General features: G+C 44.3%; 1 protein-coding gene across 1 annotated transcript in view; it reads right to left on the bottom strand.

Annotated features, from left to right (window-relative positions):
- Positions 1 to 22183, bottom strand: part of LOC134451553 (capping protein, Arp2/3 and myosin-I linker protein 3-like) — an 81020-nt gene that overhangs the window by 31760 nt on the left and 27077 nt on the right. The window contains exons 17-23 of the mRNA XM_063202059.1: positions 21437 to 21506; positions 19148 to 19229; positions 18441 to 18537; positions 15561 to 15615; positions 10529 to 10701; positions 8963 to 9031; positions 3630 to 3723 (exon numbers count right to left, since the gene is read on the bottom strand). Of these exons, the coding sequence (XP_063058129.1) occupies positions 3630 to 3723; positions 8963 to 9031; positions 10529 to 10701; positions 15561 to 15615; positions 18441 to 18537; positions 19148 to 19229; positions 21437 to 21506 (640 nt within the window). The remainder of the gene's footprint in view (positions 1 to 3629; positions 3724 to 8962; positions 9032 to 10528; positions 10702 to 15560; positions 15616 to 18440; positions 18538 to 19147; positions 19230 to 21436; positions 21507 to 22183) is intronic.

The raw sequence follows: 22183 nt of genomic DNA, 5'->3' as shown, positions 1-22183 counted from the left end.
GTAATGACATGTGAACTTCAAGGTGTGCGTGTGTGTGTGTGTTTTTTTTCTTTGTAATTCAGCCCTTTAAAGGACATGTATTACAAGCTTGGAGGTGGACACATGTAATTTCAGCACGAGATTTATTGCGACCTGTAAAATGGATGTCTTGAGAGGTTCTGCCCCATAGCTGCTAGTGGCCTTATGAAAATGCAGTAAGGCTGTAAGCTCTGGCCCCCTGTGGGAGTCCATCCATGCTGACAGGATGTCCATAAAGCGCATACTGCCCAAGGTCGAGCAGGGATAAGGCGGGTGGGGAGGGGGCGCGGGTATGGATGTGTGGGCCCAGCTGAAGAGGTCTCTGCTGTGGGCATAGTCCCTTGTTTCTTCAGTATACTGCATTGTGAATCATACCGTGGCTTGTTAATTGTAATGCTGAACAACACTGGGAAGCGTGGTACTCCTGTAAGCCAATATATTTCGCCCCCAGTAGTTCTTGGATGGGCATGCAACTACTCTGTTAAAATTCATTACAGGGAACTGGAACTTTTGCAGTTAGTTAGTCTGTTGGTTTGCACTGAAACAGACTTGTCGTGGAAAATAAACAAACAAAGTAACTGAAACAGATCCAGAAGTGTTTTCGCAAAACACAAAATGGTGGGAACTGAACTGAACTGAATCAAACGTTAGGATATTCTGATAGGGCATGAGAATAAGTAACGAGTGCAGTGACCCTGAAATGAAGGATTCCGTTTGAAATGTTGCAACAAAATGGCATCACTACGTCTGATTGAAAGGAGGCCATGGAAATAGCGCAACTCGCACGGCACTAATGCATATTCCAAAGACCTCAGGTCAAGGCAACAGGAATGTTCCACGGTATTGAAAAGGGCAAAAGATACTTGTTCACTCACTGTCATGACAGTTAGGAAAAAGCTGCAATAGTTTTTTGGAATGTTCTTCTTCAGCAATAAATTGAAGTATATTACTAATCCATACTGGTAAAAAGTTTTGTCTGATGGATTTCGACACATTTGAGTGAGAAAAAAGGGAGTGCAACAAACCCTGCTCATTGCAGAGTGCATTTCTGGTTGGTTTGGTGGGTTTTGTTGCCGCAGCGATTCCCTGGACTGCCTCATAAGCCTTAAAATACAACAATGTACACAGTAAATTCTGCAGTGTTCATTTAACACTTAGAGAGTTGATTTGACATAATTTGGACTCAAATTAACTCTTTAAGTGTTGAATTAACACCACAACATGTACTGTGTAACCTAAATTAGCATCAGAATTGAGTGTGTGTGTGTGTGTGTGTGTGTGTGTGTGTGTGTGTGTGTGTGTGTGTGTGTGTGTGTGTGTGTGTGTGTGTGTGTGTGTGTGTGTGTGTGTGTGTGTGTGGGCGCGTGCATATCCATGTGCTTGGGGAGAGAAGGCGAGCGAGAGAGATTAAGAAATAGGGAAAGTGAGAGAATATACTGTGTGTGTTTGTGGGAGAGAGCAGGTGTGGTTTTGCTTGAGCATCTTTGCTTGAGCACCGTTTACCATTCGAAAAGGCAGCATATCCACAGACCATGATGTCAATACTCATATTTCTGATCGATAAACATCTGACAAGTGCCTCTTGTCTTCTGACAGGCCTGGTCGGGGCGTGCTGTCTAGACTTATTGACGCTACCATGTCGACCTCATCCTCAACACGTTCACCACGCGCCTAAAGCAAATAGCGAGGGCCTTCAATCAACGCAGGCGGTGAGTTAAATGCCTCGTGCACACAATCCAAACCACATCAAAACTTCAATCATCTGAGTAAACAAGACCCTTTAAGTGCCGCTCTCCAGAGGTGCCTGTCTGACGGATAGACAGCCCTGATCGGAATAGCGGATAGTTTGGTAAACACCTTACCAGGTCACCGTATGTGAAGCTGTCAAAGACGTGGTGCTGTATATACAGGGGAGACTGGTTAACGAAGGTGTACGGATTGATGGATGTGAGTAGAAGTGCCAGCGATGATGTTGGATGTCAGAAGCACAAGAAGATGCTCAACAACTACATGGAGAGGCTGAGGATTTGTCAGGATCAGAATTTCAAGCACACTTTTCCCAAGTCTATAAGACAGACAATGGATTTATCTTGATACCGATCACAGATCACATAAAGCCAAGACTGTTGAAGGGACACTGCAGCAATTGTGAGATGACTTAATCATCTTCTAAAATGCCCAGATCAACAACCATGGGCTGACAAGTCTCAGCTATTTACGTACAAGCTACATTTGGCAGTCAGGAATCATCTTCTGACAAATGCCCCTATAACGCCTCAAATTAAAAGTTTCACAGTGTCCCTGATCACTGGATAAAAATCAAGAAGTGCAGACCTTTAATATACTGTAGAAGAAAAACAAGAAACAAAAACACACAATCGCTCCTTGGCTTGGCATACAGTATGATATAATGAAAGCAAAAGCAAGGGTTAAACAAGTTTCTCTAAGGAGCCCATCTTTACTCTGTGGTCAATATCTCTCTCTACAGTAGCCCTATGATAAATACTGCAGCAGGGCCAGGGGTGAGGAGGTGGAGCTGAGCTCCTGAGGGCTCTGGTCCAATTTAAACTCTGTTCAGGAGGAGTCTGGAGTTTAACACAAGGGCAGCTGAATGGGGATGTGGTGTGGGATGGTAAACACAAGAGCAGCTGAGTGGGGATGTGGTGTGGGATGATGGAGTCAAACCGTTTGGCCGTTTGGCCGCTGTGTGATAAGTAGGGATGGTGCTGGCAGTAGAAAACAGGGCTGGGCCATTACTTAATAATAATCATTTATCAACACCAATCAAGCGCATAAGTAGGCCTATCCATCATTTTAATCTCAGAGTGTCTATTTGCACACGGATGTAAATAGACAAATTAGCACGATTCAGCTACTTACACCCCTCTCTGGTATGGGTGTAAAGGTGAATGCTGACTTATTTGGCTGACTTATTGGCCTCATTTCCTGTGAGAAATGTGTGAACTGGTGGCAAGTTGGATTTGAATTCAGAAAGGATGTGGCAACGTCTTTTTGTTTTGTTTTTTGAAGCCGTCAAATCGTGCAGCTCTTCCACCGATCCAAACCAGCACTCATAATGCTCAGGTACATTTTAAATAACATCAAAAGAACAATCATATCAGTTTTGTTTAGTTCACCTTGCTGCATATTTTATAGATTTGATCATTTGAATTAACCATTTTTTATGATTTTAGATATGAGGAATCATTGTGAGATTAGCCTGAAGAACTACCCAATTGGTGAAAGATGACAGAAGCTTAGCTCGGAGTACTGATAACCTCTTGCTTTCTGCCTTTTTTTACCATATTTATTTATTTTGTTTTCTTTTTCCTCATATTCTAACGCTTTATCTGTGTGTTTTTCATCATGTCGCCCAGCCCTCAGTTGGGGCCCATTGGCCACAAGGCATTATTTTCTACCACCTGTGTCCCAAGCTTATCTTACATATCTTAATCTTACATAAAATATGACACATTTGTAATTTAATTTCACATTTAAGGTCTCACATGAGCCTTTGTTTTTGACCCACGGTGCACAAAATTCCTTTTGGCCCCAGGTGGTGAAGAAATTGAAGAAACCCTTACAAGGTAACATGTAAACAGTGGTTCTACCTTGGTCAGAGCCTGCTCCATCTTCTCAGGTGCACTGCGGTAGGCCTGCGTGATGTCGCTGAGAGGAAGGGGCATATACTGCAATGTGAAGTTACTGCAAGGGAAAAGAGAGGGAGAAATAGAAAGATAAAGAGAACAAGAGAGGGGTTGAGCAGGAGAGGGCAAGAGAAAAAGGTAAACAAGAAAGAAAGAAAAACACACCTGTGCCTCCAGAACACACGCACATGCACGCACTCACACATGTGCATGCACGCACGCACGCACGCACGCACGCACGCAGATGCACAAAGGCAGAAACAGAGAGTAAAAAAAGGGGAAGACACAGATGTGACAAAAGAAACCCACACACACACACACACACACACACACACACACACACACACACACACACACACACACACACACACACACACACACACACACACACACACACACACACACACACACACACACATAAGGAACAATTAAAGAAACCCTAAGCCACAGAGATGGACTGATTACAAGAACAAAAGAAACAAACCAACACCCAACAAGGCAGCACAACAGGAAGGTACAGGAGAAAAAAACAACTGCATTTGATAGAGAGATAAATCTCTCTCCTTCTCCTTCTTCTTCTTCTCCAGTGCTGTGTGAACTATGCCCTGTCTTCCCTCCCTCCACTGGCTGTCTGTTTGGGTTAGTGTAAATGTCAAGAGTCTTGCTGTGTACATTGTGGGCAATAAAAGCAATCGCCTCCGCCTACATCAGCGACCTCGTCGCACTCTACTGTACTACAGGTCACTTGACCATCACTGTTCTCTACAAAGTCAAAAGCAGTAAAGGCATGTTTCGTCAAACGTCTACAAAGCATCTACGTTTTTCAGCACATTTGAGTTTAGACAGTCACAGCAGATGTTTAAAAATGTAAAACTTCTTCAATCTTGTGCCTTAATAATAGCCTCTCAATGAAGATGGACCCGTCAACGGGACTTACTTACTCTTTGCTGAAAACACCCAACTACATCATAACATTGCAATGACAATGCAAGGAGTCTTAGGAAACCGGCTAAGACTTGGTCATGACCATTTTGGTGTAAACAAAAACAGTTATATGCAATAGCTACAGTTATAAGCAATAACGTGCATTTTTAACAAGATTGTAGATACAAGTTTATTGTACCCATTTTAACAGCCTGAGAATACAAGTGCTAGGATTACAGCTATACTGTATGTTCAAAGACCAAAAAGGAGGAGAGGTAGGCGAGGTAGTAGAGTAATCATAAAGGGCTAAGGCATGTTCAAGTGACAGATGGTTTTATCCCTAAAACGTGATGTATTGCATGGGTTACTCCTTCTCCCAGAGGGTAAGAGAGAGAGAGAGAGAGTGTGTGTGTGTGTGTGTGTGTGTGCGTGTGTGCGTGTGTGTGGGGAGCGGTTCCCAGGCCTGTATCATAAGCCTCGAAATACAACGTCACCTAAATTAGCATCAGAATTGACTCTGTGTGTGTGTGTGTGTGTGTGTGTGTGTGTGTGTGTGTGTGTGTGTGTGTGTGTGTGTGTGTGTGTGTGTGTGTGTGTGTGTGTGTGTGTGTGTGTGTGTGTGTGTGTGTGTGTGTGTGTGTGTGTGGTATTCTACAACCAATGATTTTTGAGTCACTACATATCAACAAACCTCTCCAGCTTCTACTTGCCTTAAAACCTAAAACCTGAACATAAAAAAATACTAAAACCAGAGTGAAGGTGAGCACACTTTCGATGATGACACGGTAGAAGTGGGTCATGCCTGGTTGACTAATCCCAAATTTCCTCAGCGAACGGAGGAAGTGCAACCTCTGGTGAGCATTAGAAATAACGAGACTGGTGTTTAGGTTCCATGACAGGGACTGATGGATGGTGTGGCGCCTAAGAAATGGAAGGCGGAGAGCCACTGCACTACCTGGCCATTAATGTGGATAGAGAACCATCTCTACTACCTGGGAAGGTGCTTGCTTGCCTTTTTTACCTTAAACAACTTTGTCTTGGATATATTGAGGATTAGGTTACTGTTTCCAGTAGAGATGTACAGGATCCAAGATCCGGTTCCGGATCCGGCAGGATAATAGGGTTTTTCAGACTATCCGGACCCGGCAGGATCTTAAGCAGTGGATCCGGTATCCGGCAGTTACCTAAAAATCAGGATCTGGGGCATCTCTACTTTTTACGTAGCCTAGGCTTTTCAGTCAGTCTTTCACAACCCCAATCGCTGCATGGAGTGAAAGCCCTTTGGAAGCGGCCGTTGAAGGTAGTGTGGCAGTAAGCCAATGAGTCCTAAAAATAGTTTGCGCTAACGTAATAAAAAGGGCCCACATGTGCGAGTTGGCTATGTGTTTCAACCCTTTCGTAGGATCCGGTATCCGGTTCCGGATCCGGCAGGATCTTAAGCAGTGGATCCGGTATCCGGCAGGATCCTAAAAATCAGGATCCGGTGCATCTCTAGTTTCCACACTTCAATGTTTGCAAAATCACTGCAGTTTGCCCTTGCCGATTTGGTAAAAATCCGTCCACCCTTTCAGAGGTTTTTGCGGACAAAATGGACCTTAGTTAGGCATAACACGTTGTATTATTAGGAAGTCTTACAAAAACAACTACTCTTATGTGCACCATCACTTTTTTCACACTTATGTCAGTAGTAGACCAGCTTTATGGTGTTATAGCTCTCTTTTAATTAATTATTAATTTTACATATGCTACTTTATTCTATTGTTGCCCACAATATAATTGACAGCTATCAACTCACCCACCTCCCGGTTTCTACTGTGTGATATTTAATCCTCCCTGCTCACCCACACATCATGCGCCCTAGTACCATAAATTATCCCTCTCCGTGCCTTGCCATTTTGCTTCAGGCTCTGCTCTCACTATTGTCTATGTCTATAGGGGATGCAAGCAGACATTCAGTTCTTCAATCTCTGCATCAGTCTTTCCAGCACCAAGGACAGCTACCAAGACACACATGCCCGCTTGAACATTTGCAGTGATACTGTATAGAAGTACAAGTGCACGGGTGTTTTTTTTCTCACTATTTCTCATTCATCCTGTGTGATCGATGAGCTCTATTATCTTGCCCCAATATATATCTTATACTCTATTGGTTCAACTGCTGCTGTTTTAAATGTGCTGTATGAGTTGTCATGACAGCAGGCACTTATTGTAGCAATATGTCCCTTCACAGGAAGTCTTTAAAATTTTGAGGAGGGGGTGATATTAACTCTATACCAATACCACACACACTCTTGTTCACACTCTTATACCCCCTGGGAGAAGGAGTATCCCATGCAATACATCATGTTTTAGCGATAAAGCCATCTGTCACTTGAACATGCCTTAGCCCTTTATGATTACTCTACCTGGCCTACTGTACCTCTCCTCCTTATTAGTCTAACTGTGATGTCCGGAATCCACGTTGAAGAAAGCAGCCTGAGTTTTCTGTTCCTGAGGAGGACTTTAAAATAACTAGCCAGACTCTTTATACTTCAACTAAATATCACTCTGACTGTGATGTCCCCAATTGCCTGGTGAGGAGCTTGGAAGTAAAACATTCTCTCTATAAAAAAAATATTGGAGTATACAGAGTGTGTAAAAATAAAGATTTGATTTGGGGAAGAGGAAGAGACATAGCAAGCCTCATCCAGTATTGCAAATCCAGATTTTTTACTTTCCTGTGAGGTTGCCTCTCACTCCTTTTTTTAATGAGAACTGGTTTAATGCTGCTAGCAAATAGACTTTGGAGCCTCCTGGAGCGAGCACATCAGTGTGTGTGTGTGTGTGTGTGTATGCCCTGTGGGCTTCCGCCAACGCCAGCCTGCTGACAGGAATCCCATTCGACCCTCACCAACCCAACCAACGATTCTCATTACAGGAACAACTAGCACTGCGGCACCCAAATAAGTGTGACATTTATCTGCTTAAAACCTAAAACCCTGGGTTAATACGGTCTTTTCTTGCCAGTACTTGCTGGCTGATATACTGTGGTTTTACCACATGAAGTGACTGTGATTTTCATATTGGTTTTCTATTCATTCTAACTGCTTGTTAAGTGAGAAGAGAATTGAAGAAATTTTGCTTTGCTTTTTTTCATGCTTTCTAGCATGAGCAATGCAAACATCAAGAATTGGGGCTTAAAATGAACTGAACTGGAAGTATAATTTATTGAAAGCCAATATCTAAATTGTCTAACTAAAAAAATTAGACACTTTTCAAAATAATGTCTAATTTTCATAGTAATGTCAATTTGACAAAAAATTGGCATAGTAATGTCAAAGTAATGTTCTCAATTACTGTACAATAATGAGAAATAAAAAATAAAAAGGAAATCCAGCTCTTCTTCCAGTGATATTATGCTGTATAAGCAAAAGCCATGGTATGGCAACCTTATTATCAAACAGTATATAACAGAACAGTTTTAATAGTGGTATGCTCAATGAGAGGTATGGAGAGATACAGTAATGGAATTTGCTTTGAGTTTGCGCACCCTGAGCATTATTGACCAATAAATAAACCAAGCCAGGGCAGAACTCTGAGGTGCCTCACACGTGTTGGGCGAAAAAGCATTTTACAACATGTCGCCACTGCATTCGGTGTACAGTAACATCCTCTGACGGATGATATTAAAACCACTTGACGCTACACAAGCCCGACTGGGAGTTAATTATAGCTTCACCCTGGACCACAAGTGTCTGAGATGAAAAAACAAAGAGAGCCCTGGGCCTGATTACAGTCATGGCCTTCTCTACAAAGTGACAAACGTATAGGTCATGTCTGACAGGATCTACTAACGACTTGACAGTATTGCATTAATAATAGCAGCACTGCATCTCATGGCCCCGTGTCTCATCCCATGGAGGGTAGCATCAGGAGGAGGAAAGGGTTGGGGGTGTAAGTGCAAATGTGTGTGTGAGTTGTGTGTGTTGTGTGTGTCTGTGTGTGTGTATGTGTCTGTGTGTGTGCGCAAGTAGGACTGTGTTTACTTCAGTGTGGTCTAAAGTGTGTGCACACTTTGGCAGTTGTGTGAGTAATGTGTGAATGTTTGTGTGAACGACAGTGTGTGTCTCTATCTTCATGTATGAGCAAATGACTCATACGTGTATGTGTGTGTGTGTGAGTGTGTGTGTGTGTGTGTGTGTGTGTGTGTGTGTGTGTGTGTGTGTGTGTGTGTGTGTGTGTGTGTGTGTGTGTGTGTGTGTGTGTGTGTGTGTGTGTGTGTGTGTGTGTGTGTGTGTGTGTGTGTGTGTGTGTGTGTGTATCCGTATGTGTGTGCGTGTGCATGTTTTTTCTGCACACGTGTTTTTGTCTGCAGAACAAGAGTCTGAACTCACTGCTCCAATGCACGAGCCACATCCAAGAATCCAGTTGCAGTGGTGTTGTTCCGATCCCATGTCACACTCCTGCGAGACAAAGATAGAAATACAGAGAGAGAGAGAGAAAGAGAGAGAGAGAGAGAGGGGGGGGGGGTGGTGAGAGAGAAATCTGGGGCTGTAAAAATAACAACAGCTTTCTACGCACCACCACCCACAAGAGTCTCACCACAAATGAAGTCACAAACAAAAACCCACTTGTCATTTTCTAACATATATCCTCCAGCTCTCTCTCTACGTTGCCTCCATCCATCCATCCATCCATCCATCCATCCATTCATCTCTCTCTCTCTCTCTGTGTCTCTGTGTCTCTGTGTCTCTGTGTCTCTCTCTCTCTCTCTCTCTCTCTCTCTCTCTCTCTCTCTCTCTCTCTCTCTCTCTCTCTCTCTCTCTCTCTCTCTCTCTCTCTCTCTCTCTCTCTCTCAGTCTTTTGTTTTGTTTTCTCATCTCTATAAAAATATCAATAAAGATGCGTGGGGGATTTGGTCTTCGGTACTGCCAAAAAGGTCGTAGCTATTTCAGCTTAAACAGCCAATCAAATTTCAGCCCCGGCTTTCAGTGCTCCTGGGGGAATTGTTCTGATTGGCTCTGGCTGTTTATGGCTGGGTGTAAGTCACTTGTCTTTGTTTGTCATTTACAGAGCCAAGCCCTGTAGAACGACCAGCAGAACGATCCTGAGACAGTGTTGCCAGATTGGGCGGTTTTCCGCCTTAGACGCCTGCTCAGGATGGCCGTCTGCGGGTAAAAATGGCATTTAGCAAGAAACAATTTTGGCCATAGAAATCAATGGGCTGGAATTAGTGATTCCAGACAGGTTTTGAGTATTTTTTGGGCTGGAAATCATCAGCCTCATCTGGCAACCCGGTCCCGAGAGCAAGCGCTGACTGAGCACACACAAACTTCAAGACACTCAGAATCAATTTGCTGAGTGTGACAAAAACGTGTTGTGTTGTGGGAGAGGAGTTGCAGGCAGCACCTCAATAGATCTCTTTCCCTCTGTCACTTTTATCTTCCGAGCGTCTCCTCTTTCCCTTTCTTCTACTCCTCCACTCTGTTTCTCTCTGTAACTAACTCTCCCTTTCAGCCTGTCTAAATAACTCTCTCGCTCAATCTCTTACTACCTAACTCCTTCCCTGACGTTCTTTTTTTCCTCATCACTTAATCTTTTCTCCCTTTCCCGCATTATCATTCTCAGGCCCGTCAATGAGAGGGGGACAGAGGGGTCAGTTGTCCCAGGCCCAGAGAAAGTAGGGGCCCAGAATTGGGACTGTATTGAGGAGGGGGGCTTTCCAGATGGTTCTGTCCCAAAACCTGTCAACAGCCCTGCTCATTCTCTCACCCTTTCTTCCTTCCACCCTTTATTTTATCTCGTTCTCTCCCTCTCTTTTCCCCACTCTGTCTAGCTCATTCTCTCCCTCATGTTCTCACTCTCTCTCTCTCCCTCATTCTCTCTCTCTCCCTCTCTCCCCCATTCTCTCTCTGTCTTTCTCTCGGATTCATTTTCTCTCTCTCTCTCTCTCCGCTTGCCTGAGAGTGGTGTTGATCTGCAGTGCCTTGCTCAGCATCTTGGCCCCGATGTCCTCCATGCTGTTTCCACTGAGGTCCACCTTGCGTAGGCAGGTGTTGCTGCCCAGCGCGTTGACCAGCACCGTGCCTCTGGAGCGCAGCCGTGAGTCCACCAGAGACAAGGACTGCAACACCTGGGACAGACAAGAGGATAGCCTGAGTAAGGACATGTAAAGAAGGAGAGAGAGAGAGAGGGAGAGAGAGAGAGAGAGAGAGAGAGAGAGAGAGAGAGAGAGAGAGAGAGAGAGAGAGAGAGAGAGAGGGCCAGGTGAGACAAGAGAGAGAGCATGGAGAGTATAGTGATAAGGACATGTAAAAAAGAAGAGAGCAGCCTGAGTAAGGACATGTAAAGAAGAAGAGAGATAGAGAGGGAGAGAGGGAGAGAGAGAGAGAGAGAGAGAGAGAGAGAGAGAGAGATAGAGAGGGAGAGAGGGAGAGAGAAAGAGCAGCCTGGAATCTACCAGAGACAGTGACTGCAACACCTGGGAGACAGAGGATAACGACCATGAAAGAGAGAGCGATGAAGAGAGAGAGAAATAGAAAGAGAGAGAGAAGGACTGCAACACCTGGGGACAGAGGATAAACGACCATGAGACGTAGACACAAACACAAAGGAGCAAAGATAAGAGAGAAGGAGGGGTGGAAATAGAGAATGAGGGAGAAAGGGAGAGGGACAAAAGAGAGAAAAGGAGAGAGATGAAGAGGAAAATGGGAGGGAGAGAAAGAAAGAGAGAGCGAGAGAAAAAGAGTAAGAAGAAGAACAAGAAGAAAAAGAAGAGAGAGGGAAAGTCTGTGATTGAAATGATGAAAAGAACGTCGCCGAAAGGGGAAGATACATTTAAAACAATGTGACAAATAAAAGAGTAAGTGAGGCAGGAAAAAGGTAATGAAGAGACTTTAGATGGGGTAAAGAGCAAGAAAATTGATGGGAGAAACAGAGAGAACCCAAAACAAGAGAATGACTTGGCAGAAAGACAGTTAGACAGACAAAGACACTCAGAGAGAAAGAACAGACTCATGGGAAAGAATAATTCACACAGCCTAGTCTATTGAGAGACATTTGATTCCTCTTTCATTTCTCAGTAATTGCCTTCCTGCACTTCTTTCTTTCCCCTCGACTGTCTTCAACTTCACAAAAAAATACAATATTTTTTTCATGCAGTATTGTGCAACTCCAGTCTGTCCTGAAGTTTTAAAGATGTGCTGTGAGTTTCTATAAAACACATTTGCATTCAAATGTGGGGGAAATGCAAGATTCAAAAGCATCATAGAGAATGGGGTTGAGATGAGGCTGAAAGCTAGACTAGACAGTGAAGTGAACTTTATCATTACAGGCTCTAGGCCCACTAAGAAGACATCCAACACATACGTACGCAAAATAAACAGAAAAAGAAAGAAAGGAAGAAGCAATGATGCATAAGGCTATACAAACTAGGACTGTGACAATATTGTAAATCGTGATAATCGTGATACGCCAGTCATGATACTGTATTGTGATGCAAGGATGCAGTATCGTGATACGGCCTTTCAAAGTTTTGTTACCTTTTAGTCCAGAAAACAACCACATGATGTGATGTGATGTGAAGCTTCAAAGAAAATGAATGAAGTAAATATTGCAATGCATCGTAATAATACATGAATCGCAATGCATCGTGATAGAATCGCATCGTGGCATGTATATCGTGATGCGCATCGAATCGTGAGCCAGTTGCAAATACCCACCCTTAAAACAGAAGCTGTGTAGTTTTTGAACACCTGGAATAGGGACCGATGAGGGTGCAGGGCCCACCGGGAAAATGGCCGTTATGCCAGATGGCCAGTCCAGTCTTGTCCCTGACACTATTCTATTACTACTTCATTACAACTCATTTCAACCTTTATGTCCCATTATCTCTGAAATTAATAAAGAACCAAACACCAGAATTTCAGGTGTTGTTCATGACATTGCAGGCTATGTTTAGACAAGGAACTGGACATTTTAAAATACAAGTTTTTTTATATTCCATTTTTATTTTTTCAATTTATCATAATTCATATTCTGAGGGTTGTTGTATTCCAAGCTGATTGTGTAATTTGTAGAGCCAGAAAAGAGCTTTCAAACAACACCACAGACAGCTTTTTACTAACACTGACTGATATAATCAAGGCTGAATGTATAGTGTCCTACCCTCACATGTGAACCTTTCCTAGTCTGTTTCTCTTAGTGTCAGATTCAAACCAATGCTGTTCTGGGGTGCTACCTTGCTACTAAATAGGCACACCAAGTATGATTGAAATCCGTGTCGGTCGGGTCCCAAAGTTTCACGTGAAATGACCCTATTCTTGACAGTGTGCCGGCTCTTATATTTCACTCTGTCCTCAAGAAAACCTTTGAGAGGCCTTGGCAATATCCCGAGCAGCTAAGGCACCTTGCTGTTATGCCCGGGATCCAGGTTCAATTAAGGGCTGAGGTCATTTCCTGATCCTCCCGCATCTCTCTCTCCCACTCATTTCCTGTCACACTCTCAAACTGTCCTGTCTGAATAAAGTACCAAAATATCTAAAACCCTTTTAGAGAACAGGAACATACTGTACACACTTATTATATTATGAGAGTATCTAAAAAGACCTCCTTTACCATGATGTTCGACAGGTAAACTGCGTTAACTGTCCTCAACCAGTAACGCCCGTGGTATGAGATTGAACTGAACAGGATGTACAGCATGAGGCAGTGTGTGTGTGTGTGTGTGTGTGTGTGTGTGTGTGTGTGTGTGTGTGTGTGTGTGTGTGTGTGTGTGTGTGTGTGTGTGTGTGTGTGTGTGTGTGTGTGTGTGTGTGTGTGTGTGTGTGTGTGTGTGTGTGTGTGTGTGTGTGTGTGTGTGTCAACTATATGCATGGCAGACTTTCTCCAGACTGCTTCAGGACAAAACAACGTAAACAGGGAGCAGGTGGCAGAGGATGCCAGACTGGGAAAGAAATGAGAGAAGAGAGGGAAGAGAGAGGGAGGAGAGAGAAAGAAAGAGGCTCTACCACTGGAGGCTTAATGAGGAAGAGACAGAGGGGAGGTGGTGTAGGGGTGTGGGGTGTGGAGCGAAGGGTATGGATGATGATGATGGGGTGGGGTACAGAGGGAAGGGGTGCTAAAGCAGTCATTGGGGGTAGGGGTGGGCGATATGACGATATTAAATCGTGAATCGTGATATTGAGTAAAAGATCGTCTCGAATCTGCCAAAGTGGAGAAATCGTATAGATCGTCTTGCAGTGGGGATGTTTATTATCAGCATCAGAGTGACGTTTTCTCACTTATGTTGTTGTCTTCACTTTATTCTTTACATTATTGTATTCCAATTGTACACTTTATGAGAGTATCTTCATTGTGTTAACGATTTATTGACTGCAAATTACAAATTGCAAGTATATGAAAGTTGTGTTTTGCTGTTTTTATTTTTTGGATGGAAGATCGTGATAAAAAATCGAAATCGTGATTTCATGTTAAAAAATCGTGATACAACATTTTCGCCATATCGCCCACCCCTAATTGGGGGTATAGCTGTGAGCCACAGCAGTATGGCTGTGAATGGGGTGTGAGAGTTGAGGGCAAGGGGGTTTAGAGGAGGTGGGTGTGTGTGTGTGTGTGGGGGGGGGGGTAGTGCGGTGGGGGACGTGGTTATGGATGGGTGTGTTAGTGACAGAGGGGTTTTAGAGGTGACATGGAGTGGGTGTGTGTGTGGTTGTGGGGAGGGGTGGAAAGACAGGGAGGTTTAGAGAAGGTGTATTGGTAAAAGGTATGTAATTTGAAGGGGGGAGGGGAAGGAATATGAGAAGGAGCTTAAAGGCTATCATTGGAGGACGGTATGACAGCTGTTTGTCATACTAAGTGAGGAGGGGGAGTGAAGTAAACATATATGGAGTATATATCATAAGAGCCAAACAGCTGGCTTAGGGTGGGGGTTTGGTGGTTGTATGGGGTGGTGGGGTGGGGGGGGTTGATATGGGGTGGGGGTGGTAAGATGGTGGATATGAATTGCAAGGTGAGTCAGGGTTGTTGGGGCTGTTTGTCATACAGAGAGAGAGATAAGAGGTAAGGGAAGCATCTGGGTTGGAGGACGCATGGGAAAGAGGATGAAGGCGGGGGGACGGGGTGTGATGCGGGGTGCGATATGGGGGTGGGGGGTGTTGGATATGAATTGGGAGGTGGGGCAGGCAGGGTCGTGGCTGTTTGTCATACAAAGAGAGAAGCGCCTGTCTACCGCCTCAGTGTCAACACACTGAATTATTCACTCAGCACAATATGTTCTGCCCCACGGTGCCCCAGACAGTGTGTTGTGTGTGTGTGTGTGTGTGTGTGTGTGTGTGTGTGTGTGTGTGTGTGTGTGTGTGTGTGTGTGTGTGTGTGTGTGTGTGTGTGTGTGTGTGTGCGCGCGCGTGTGTGTGTGTGCGTGCATGTGTGCGTGCGTGCATGTGTGTGCGAGTGTGCATGCGTGTGTGTGTGTGTGTGTGTGTGTGTGTGTGTGTGTGTGTGTGTGTGTGTGTGTGTGTGTGTGTGTGTGTGTGAGTGTGTGTGTGAGTGCGTGTGTGTGTGTGTGTTTAAGCACATGTCCTTGTATGTGAGCTCAAGCATTTAATGCAGTGTGGGGTGAGGAAGTATGATGCCTCTTTATGGGCTGGTTGAATGTGCCATGTGTGTAAGTACATTTTCCTGTTGTGCTTATCTTGTGTGTTTTGTGTGGTACTGTCTGAGCATATGCCCTTATGTGTGTGAGTGAGTGTGACTGTGTGTGTGCATAATGTCCTTATGTGTGTGTGTGCGTGCGTGTGTGTGTGTGTGTGTGTGTGTGTATGTGTGTGTGTGTGTGTGTGTGTGTGTGTGTGTGTGTGTGTGTGTGTGTGTGTGTGTGTGTGTGTGTGTGTGTGTGTGTGTGTGTGTGTGTGTGTGTGTCTGCAGTGAGTTAACACACACACACACATACACTTGCGCACGTGGAGACAGGTGGATGTAAAGCTCATTACTTACACAGTCCTCTTCCTGTATCATCAGCACCAGCTTCTGAAGAACATCATCCAGCACTCTGCAGACACACACACACGTGACAGAAATGCACAAATGTAGTCACAAAAGCACGCAGTCTGCCAGCCAAAACATCATCCCATCCAGAATGCACGCAGGCACAAATGCATACGCACACACGCACACACATACACGCACGCACACACACACACACACACACACACACACACACACACACACACACACACACACACACACACACACACACACACACACACACACAGACACACACACACACACACACACACACACGCACACACACACACACACACACACACACACACACACACACACACGCACATGGACACGCACACGAAGAATGACACACAGAGACAGACATACACACAAGCACATTCATTACATTTTTGACAGAGATAGCGACTCACAGAAAATAGTCTGACATAGAGAGAGAGAGAGAGAGAGAGAGAGAGAGAGAGAGAGAGAGAGAGAGAGAGAGAGAGAGAGAGAGAGAGAATAGCAGTGAGAGAGGATGAAAGAGAGGATTACAGAGATTATTACGTCCAAACAGTATTTTTTTGCCTGTCATCCATTAACACATTACTATGGGGCCCAAAAAACATGGCGGATGAAAAGTTCCTGTGAGGTCCCGCTGTTGTATAATCCCTTTCCAGACATGGCGCACAGCAGACATCCCACTTCTCCCCAGGAATCCTGGGAGTGCCGCCACATATTAATAACAAAATCCCTGATGCCCAGAAATTGAATTAAATATCCCAGGCAAAAGGGTTAGTGGAACGAGTGAACGAAAGCTCCCTTGATGGTGATGGGACTGTTGGCTTGGCTGAGCTGTTGGAGAGGACGAGAACAGTTCAGTTGAGTTGAACATTGTCTAGTTGAGTTCGGTTTGAGCTGAAACATTGTTGCGGCTCTCAGAAATGCTTTTACTTGGTCAAATCCAGAGGTTTGCAAAGGAGAAATGGAAGCACTCTTGTACTTGATACGTACATCCGCACCAGTGCATGATCTTACATAGTTTGTACACCAGCAGGGCTCTACATTAACACGCGCAAACTGGCCAAATGCTTTTTTTAAATTGAGTTTGGCTGGTAGGAAAGAAAACTAAGTAGCCACTTTGACCCATTAGTGAGTGTAGTATGTGTGGCTACTAGTAAGATTAACACCTGCGAGCCATTTTTGCTGGTGATGAAAAAAGTTCATTTGAAGAGTTCAGATGCAAAACCCCCTGAGTGTCATTTCAGAAAATAATCTTAATTAATCTTTATTTAATACAAAGCTATCAAAATTGCATATTTTTTATTTAATTTATGTAATATAACTATTTATATGTATTATGAAGTACATGAATGTAAACCAAAACAACAACGGGGTTCTCTAAAAATACAGAATTGCAGGTCTTCAGAAATGGAATGGAATTTTGGAATTTTGCATCTGAACTCTTCATTTATGGCCCTGCACATCTGATATTCCACTGTAGCTAATGAGGGAGATACACTGTAAAAGTACTTCTCCATCTACCTTTACGTAGTACATGTCTGGAATCACATCTTTGTGGAGTCTCAGTGAGTGTTTGCTTGGAGAAGCAAAAGCTGAGGTATTATTTTTTACTCAACTTAATACCAGATAGTTAGGCAGGTGGTAGCTGACATTTATTTACAGTAGATGTAATAGTTTTCTCAGATGACTCACAGTATCCTAATGGGTGAACTAATCACCACTCAAGTACATTAGCCCATTAGAGAAATATCTTGAGATAAATGCCAAGGCAGGTGGAAGACACAATTGCAGTGTTAGAATTTGAGACTTGATTGTAACTCCAACAGCAGTTGTGGCTAAAGTTGATTTTAACTATTCTACTTTACTCTTTCTCACATCAATTAGTTACTGTCTGTGCAGAAATGCATGTAACTATACGGATACTTACACAGCAGCATATGTTTATGTATCTACTCTTAGGGTTAGGGTGACGGTTGATATTAGGTAGAGTGTCAACACAAAATATTACATTTAGTTAGTTACATATGGAAACAGTATAAAAAAAAGGTAAGGTAAAAAGACAATGTGCATGATTCCACCAATGGAACACTCTAATAGCCTTTGAAAAGACTTATGTACCATAGTATAGCGTTATCATTCATATCTTTCTTATCAATAGTGTTATAATTTATAACCACCATGTCTAATCGCATTATGCTGAGTGCTACAGTATTCACCATCAGCTATTAATATACAATTCATATTGACACTAAATGCCAATAGGAGGTTAAGAGATTGACGTTTAAGCGGAGTGGGCATGTTATCATAATTCTGGAGGTTAAAGTAAAAGGGCTTGACTGCCAGACTGAACAGTATACTAGGCCTATAGGTGGGACAGGGGAAAAGCGGAGACATTGGATCTGACACAGCTATCGATTTTAAGCTCCCGTGAACATCTTCCAAGAAGTCATTAATATGTTTTCATAAATAATGCAGGGCACGCATGTTTCCATGTCTTGACATTTTGTGTGTGTTGATCCTACGCTTCTTCTAAGATGCATGAGCACAGACAGAGAGACAGACTGTACACTCATGCACACGTATACTCATGCACAAACACGTACGCGCACACACACACAAACGCACACACACACACACACACACACACACACACACACACACACACACACACACACACACACACACACACACACACACACACACACACAAACGCACATATGCCCGCCCACACGCACATATGCCGGCCCGCAAGCGACACACACACACAGACATCCACACACACACACACACACACACACACACACACACACACACACACACACACACAGTGTGCGTGGTTTGCCAGTGTACCTGTGCTTAATGTTGAAGTTTTTGCCCAGGTGGAGGTGCTTGAGGGAAGGGTGTTTGGAGAGAGCAGGCAGGAGCGTGAGTAAGTCCCCATCCAGACCTGAGGACAGAGGACACACAAGGACAGGGATGACTACACACATGCACTCCTCTTTTCTCTCTCTCTCTCTTTCTCTCTCTCTCTCTCTCTCTCTCTCTCTCTCTCTCTCTCTCTCTCTCTCTCTCTCTCTCTCTCTCTCTCTCTCTCTCTCTCTCTCTCTGTCATGCACACACAAGGGACACACATACTATGCATAGGCATGAGAGAGATACAGTGACAGGCGAACACAAGGTGCACTGTGTACACACACAGAAAAAAGCGGACACAACCACACACACATCTCTCTCTCTCTCTCAAACACACACACACACACACACACAAACACACAAACACACACACACACACACACACACACACACACACACACACACACACACACACACACACACACACACACACACACACACACACACACACACACACACACACACACACACACACACACACACACACACAAACTCTGAGGTCCCTCTGTGCCCACACATATCCAGTGAAGCAGAGAGCAGAGGCAGCCACAGCACAGCAGAGCTCCTGTGGCAGTGTGGCAGTCTAGGGGGAGCCGGGAGGGGAGGGGAGGGGTGTTGCTGTGTGCTGGCCCAGCTGAGCTCACCGTTGTCGGAGATGTCCAGTGTGGCGATGGAGGACACCCTGGGGAAGAGCTCTTGCAGCACCACAGCCCCAGCTGACCTGAGCTGAGACGCAGGCAGATAGGGAGGGAGAGGTGGGGGGATGGGGGGAGAGAGGGAGAGATGGGGGGATAGGGGAGAGAGGGAGGGGATGAAAGAGAACGAGAGAGAGAGTGAGAGAGAGAGATAAAGAGAGAGAGAAAAGATAGGGGAAAGAGAGAGAGTGCAGCATCAAAAAGGAGCGAGAGAGAGAGAGAATAAAGAAGAATAGAACAAGGAAGAACAAGGCATAGTATGAGAAAGAAAAGAATTGAAAGAGAGAGAGAGAGAACGGGATAAAGAACAGAGAGACAATGAGGATAAAGAGGATGAGAAAAAAAGAGGGCGTATTGCGTAGAGAGAGAGAGAGATAAAGCAAATGAAAAAAAGAGAGAAGGGGTGTCGCAGAGAGAAAGAGAAAAAAAGGCAAAAGGAGAAATAATGAAATGGGACTGTTTTCAGAAAACCTTTGCTGTCTTTAAGATTCAAATGTATTCTAGGAGGACAACGAGAGAAGACAGACCAGCTTACACTATGCCAGAATAAAGGGTGGACTCACACGGTTGTGTGTAGCACACACACATGCACAAACACACAAGCACGCTAGGGTGCATCAAACCCCCTTATGACCTAGTATTGCCATGGCTGTATAATAAAAATGTTCTATGCCCAGTAGAAACGCGGTGTAAAATACTGTAGAAACACGCGGTGTAAAATATTTTTACATTTGGATGAAGTCTACTGGGTCCAGCACCCCAATGAAAACAGAAAATATATAATAATGGAGATAGTCAAAATTTTAGAACAGAAGTACTATACAGTAGACATTTGCGTTGGTGCAAAGGACTTTTATTCTGTTGATCCAGTTCCACAGACTTCAATCTCGGGCGTCCTGGTGCTTTGCATGAGGACAAATGAGTGGTCAAGCTGCTACATCCAGTCAAAATGGCTGTTTTGCAACACAATATCAATTCATTGTATTCTTTGTGTGTTTAATGTGCTGTCATGGTGGAACAACTGTACTAAAGCTGAGAAGGCACCTTTTGGAATGACTTGTCTTTGTTCAAGAAATCCTGCAGTGCACAGCAGTCAAAACACCATTACTTTCAGTTGCTAGGTGATTCAACTCCACCAGATGAACGCAATAATTTACCAGAGAGGCTCTTGGCAATGAAATCTGGATCTGGTAATACGCCTGATGACATATCTTCAAGTGACTTTGGTACAGGGATTGGGAAGCCACGCTTCCCAAGATCACTCAGTCAACAACACTAGGAGATTTTTGCCCAAGACTGCTGGTTCATCTTTAATCTACTGTCTCTGTACCGTTATTTTCTGTTCAGAGAACTTAGTGTGTGGATGGATTTGATGTCTTACCTGTCTGAAAATCAACTCCATTAACATCACAACATTCTGAAATTACATTTGAGCTTTTTTGGTGTGTTAGTATTTGGGTCATGTTTTTTGAAGCAGACATGAGGGTGGTGCAACCACAGCTAATATCACTTGTTGTGTGAAATATATTAATTAATTCATGGTTCAACATGTTTCATGTACATAACATAATGATGTTTATATATACGTAACTGCATTTTAAAAATCATGGGGGGTTCGATGCACCCCTAATGCACGCACATGCACACACACTTGCATGCAAACAGACGTTTAGGCATAGACTAACGAGGAACAAACAGATGCAGAATGGGAAACATTGCACACAACACACACACACACACACACACACACACACACACACACACACACACACACACACACACACACACACACACACACACACACACACACACACACACACACACACACGCACACACGCACACACATACACACACACAATTAGTAGAAACACATGCACAGTTTTGGTGGATTTGCACGTTTCTGTGTTAAATATTCAGTCAGAAGCTGAAGTCAGCAACCTGTCATTTCAAAGGCTGGCATGATGGCATTTACACAAATAGGAGGAACACACATACGTACATGCACATCCACACAACACACAAACACACGCACACACACACACACACACACACACACACACACACACACACACACACACACACACACACACACACACACACACACACACACACACACACACACACACACGCATAGACACACACACACACACACACACATACTCAAAAAAATTGAGAGGGGGTGGTAGAGAAAAAAAGAGAGAGAGACACACACACTGTGTGAAGACAGAGAAAAGATACCTCGCAGCCACTGATATCCAGGTGCATGTCATTAATGTGCGGATTTGATGTCAGACCCATGAGCAGTGCCCTTCAAGAACGAAAGCAGAGAAGCGACAGAGAGAGAGAGAGAGAGAGAGAGAGAGAGAGAGAGAGAGAGAGAGAGAGAGAGAGAGAGAGAGAGAGAGAGCAAGAAAAGGAAGACAGAAAAAGAGATGGAGGGAGAGAAGCAGGAAGGAGAAAATGAGAAAGGGCTTATTTGTGTGTCTTTCACACTACAGGGAACAGCACCAACCGGAGACATTTTGACACCCTCCCCATGCGTACACACGCGCACACACGTGCATACACGTGCACACGCACGCACACACACACACACACGCACGTGCGCACACACACACACACACACACACACACACACACACACACACACACACACACACACACACACACACACACACACACACACACACACACACACACACACACTCACACTCACACACACGCGCACGCCAATCAATGCCAACCCCTGGGCGGCCCAACTCCTACACGCCACCAGAAGGCAAGCAGAAGGCAGAAGGCTCTGCATTCTAGAACGATAATCACCATGGCAACCAACAGGTGTGAATTCCGTGCCATGGAGGGCCACATGGGCCCATCACATTCACAATATGATGGACAGTTATAATTACCGGTAGGCACAAGATTACTATGCTGTCAAGAGCCGAGAGAGAGAGAGAGAGCGACAGCCCAGCTGAAACCAAAAAA

This window comes from Engraulis encrasicolus, chromosome 6 (assembly GCF_034702125.1).
Source record: "Engraulis encrasicolus isolate BLACKSEA-1 chromosome 6, IST_EnEncr_1.0, whole genome shotgun sequence".
NCBI classification, from domain to species: Eukaryota; Metazoa; Chordata; class Actinopteri; order Clupeiformes; family Engraulidae; genus Engraulis; species Engraulis encrasicolus.
This window is presented reverse-complemented; position numbering and strand designations above follow the sequence as displayed.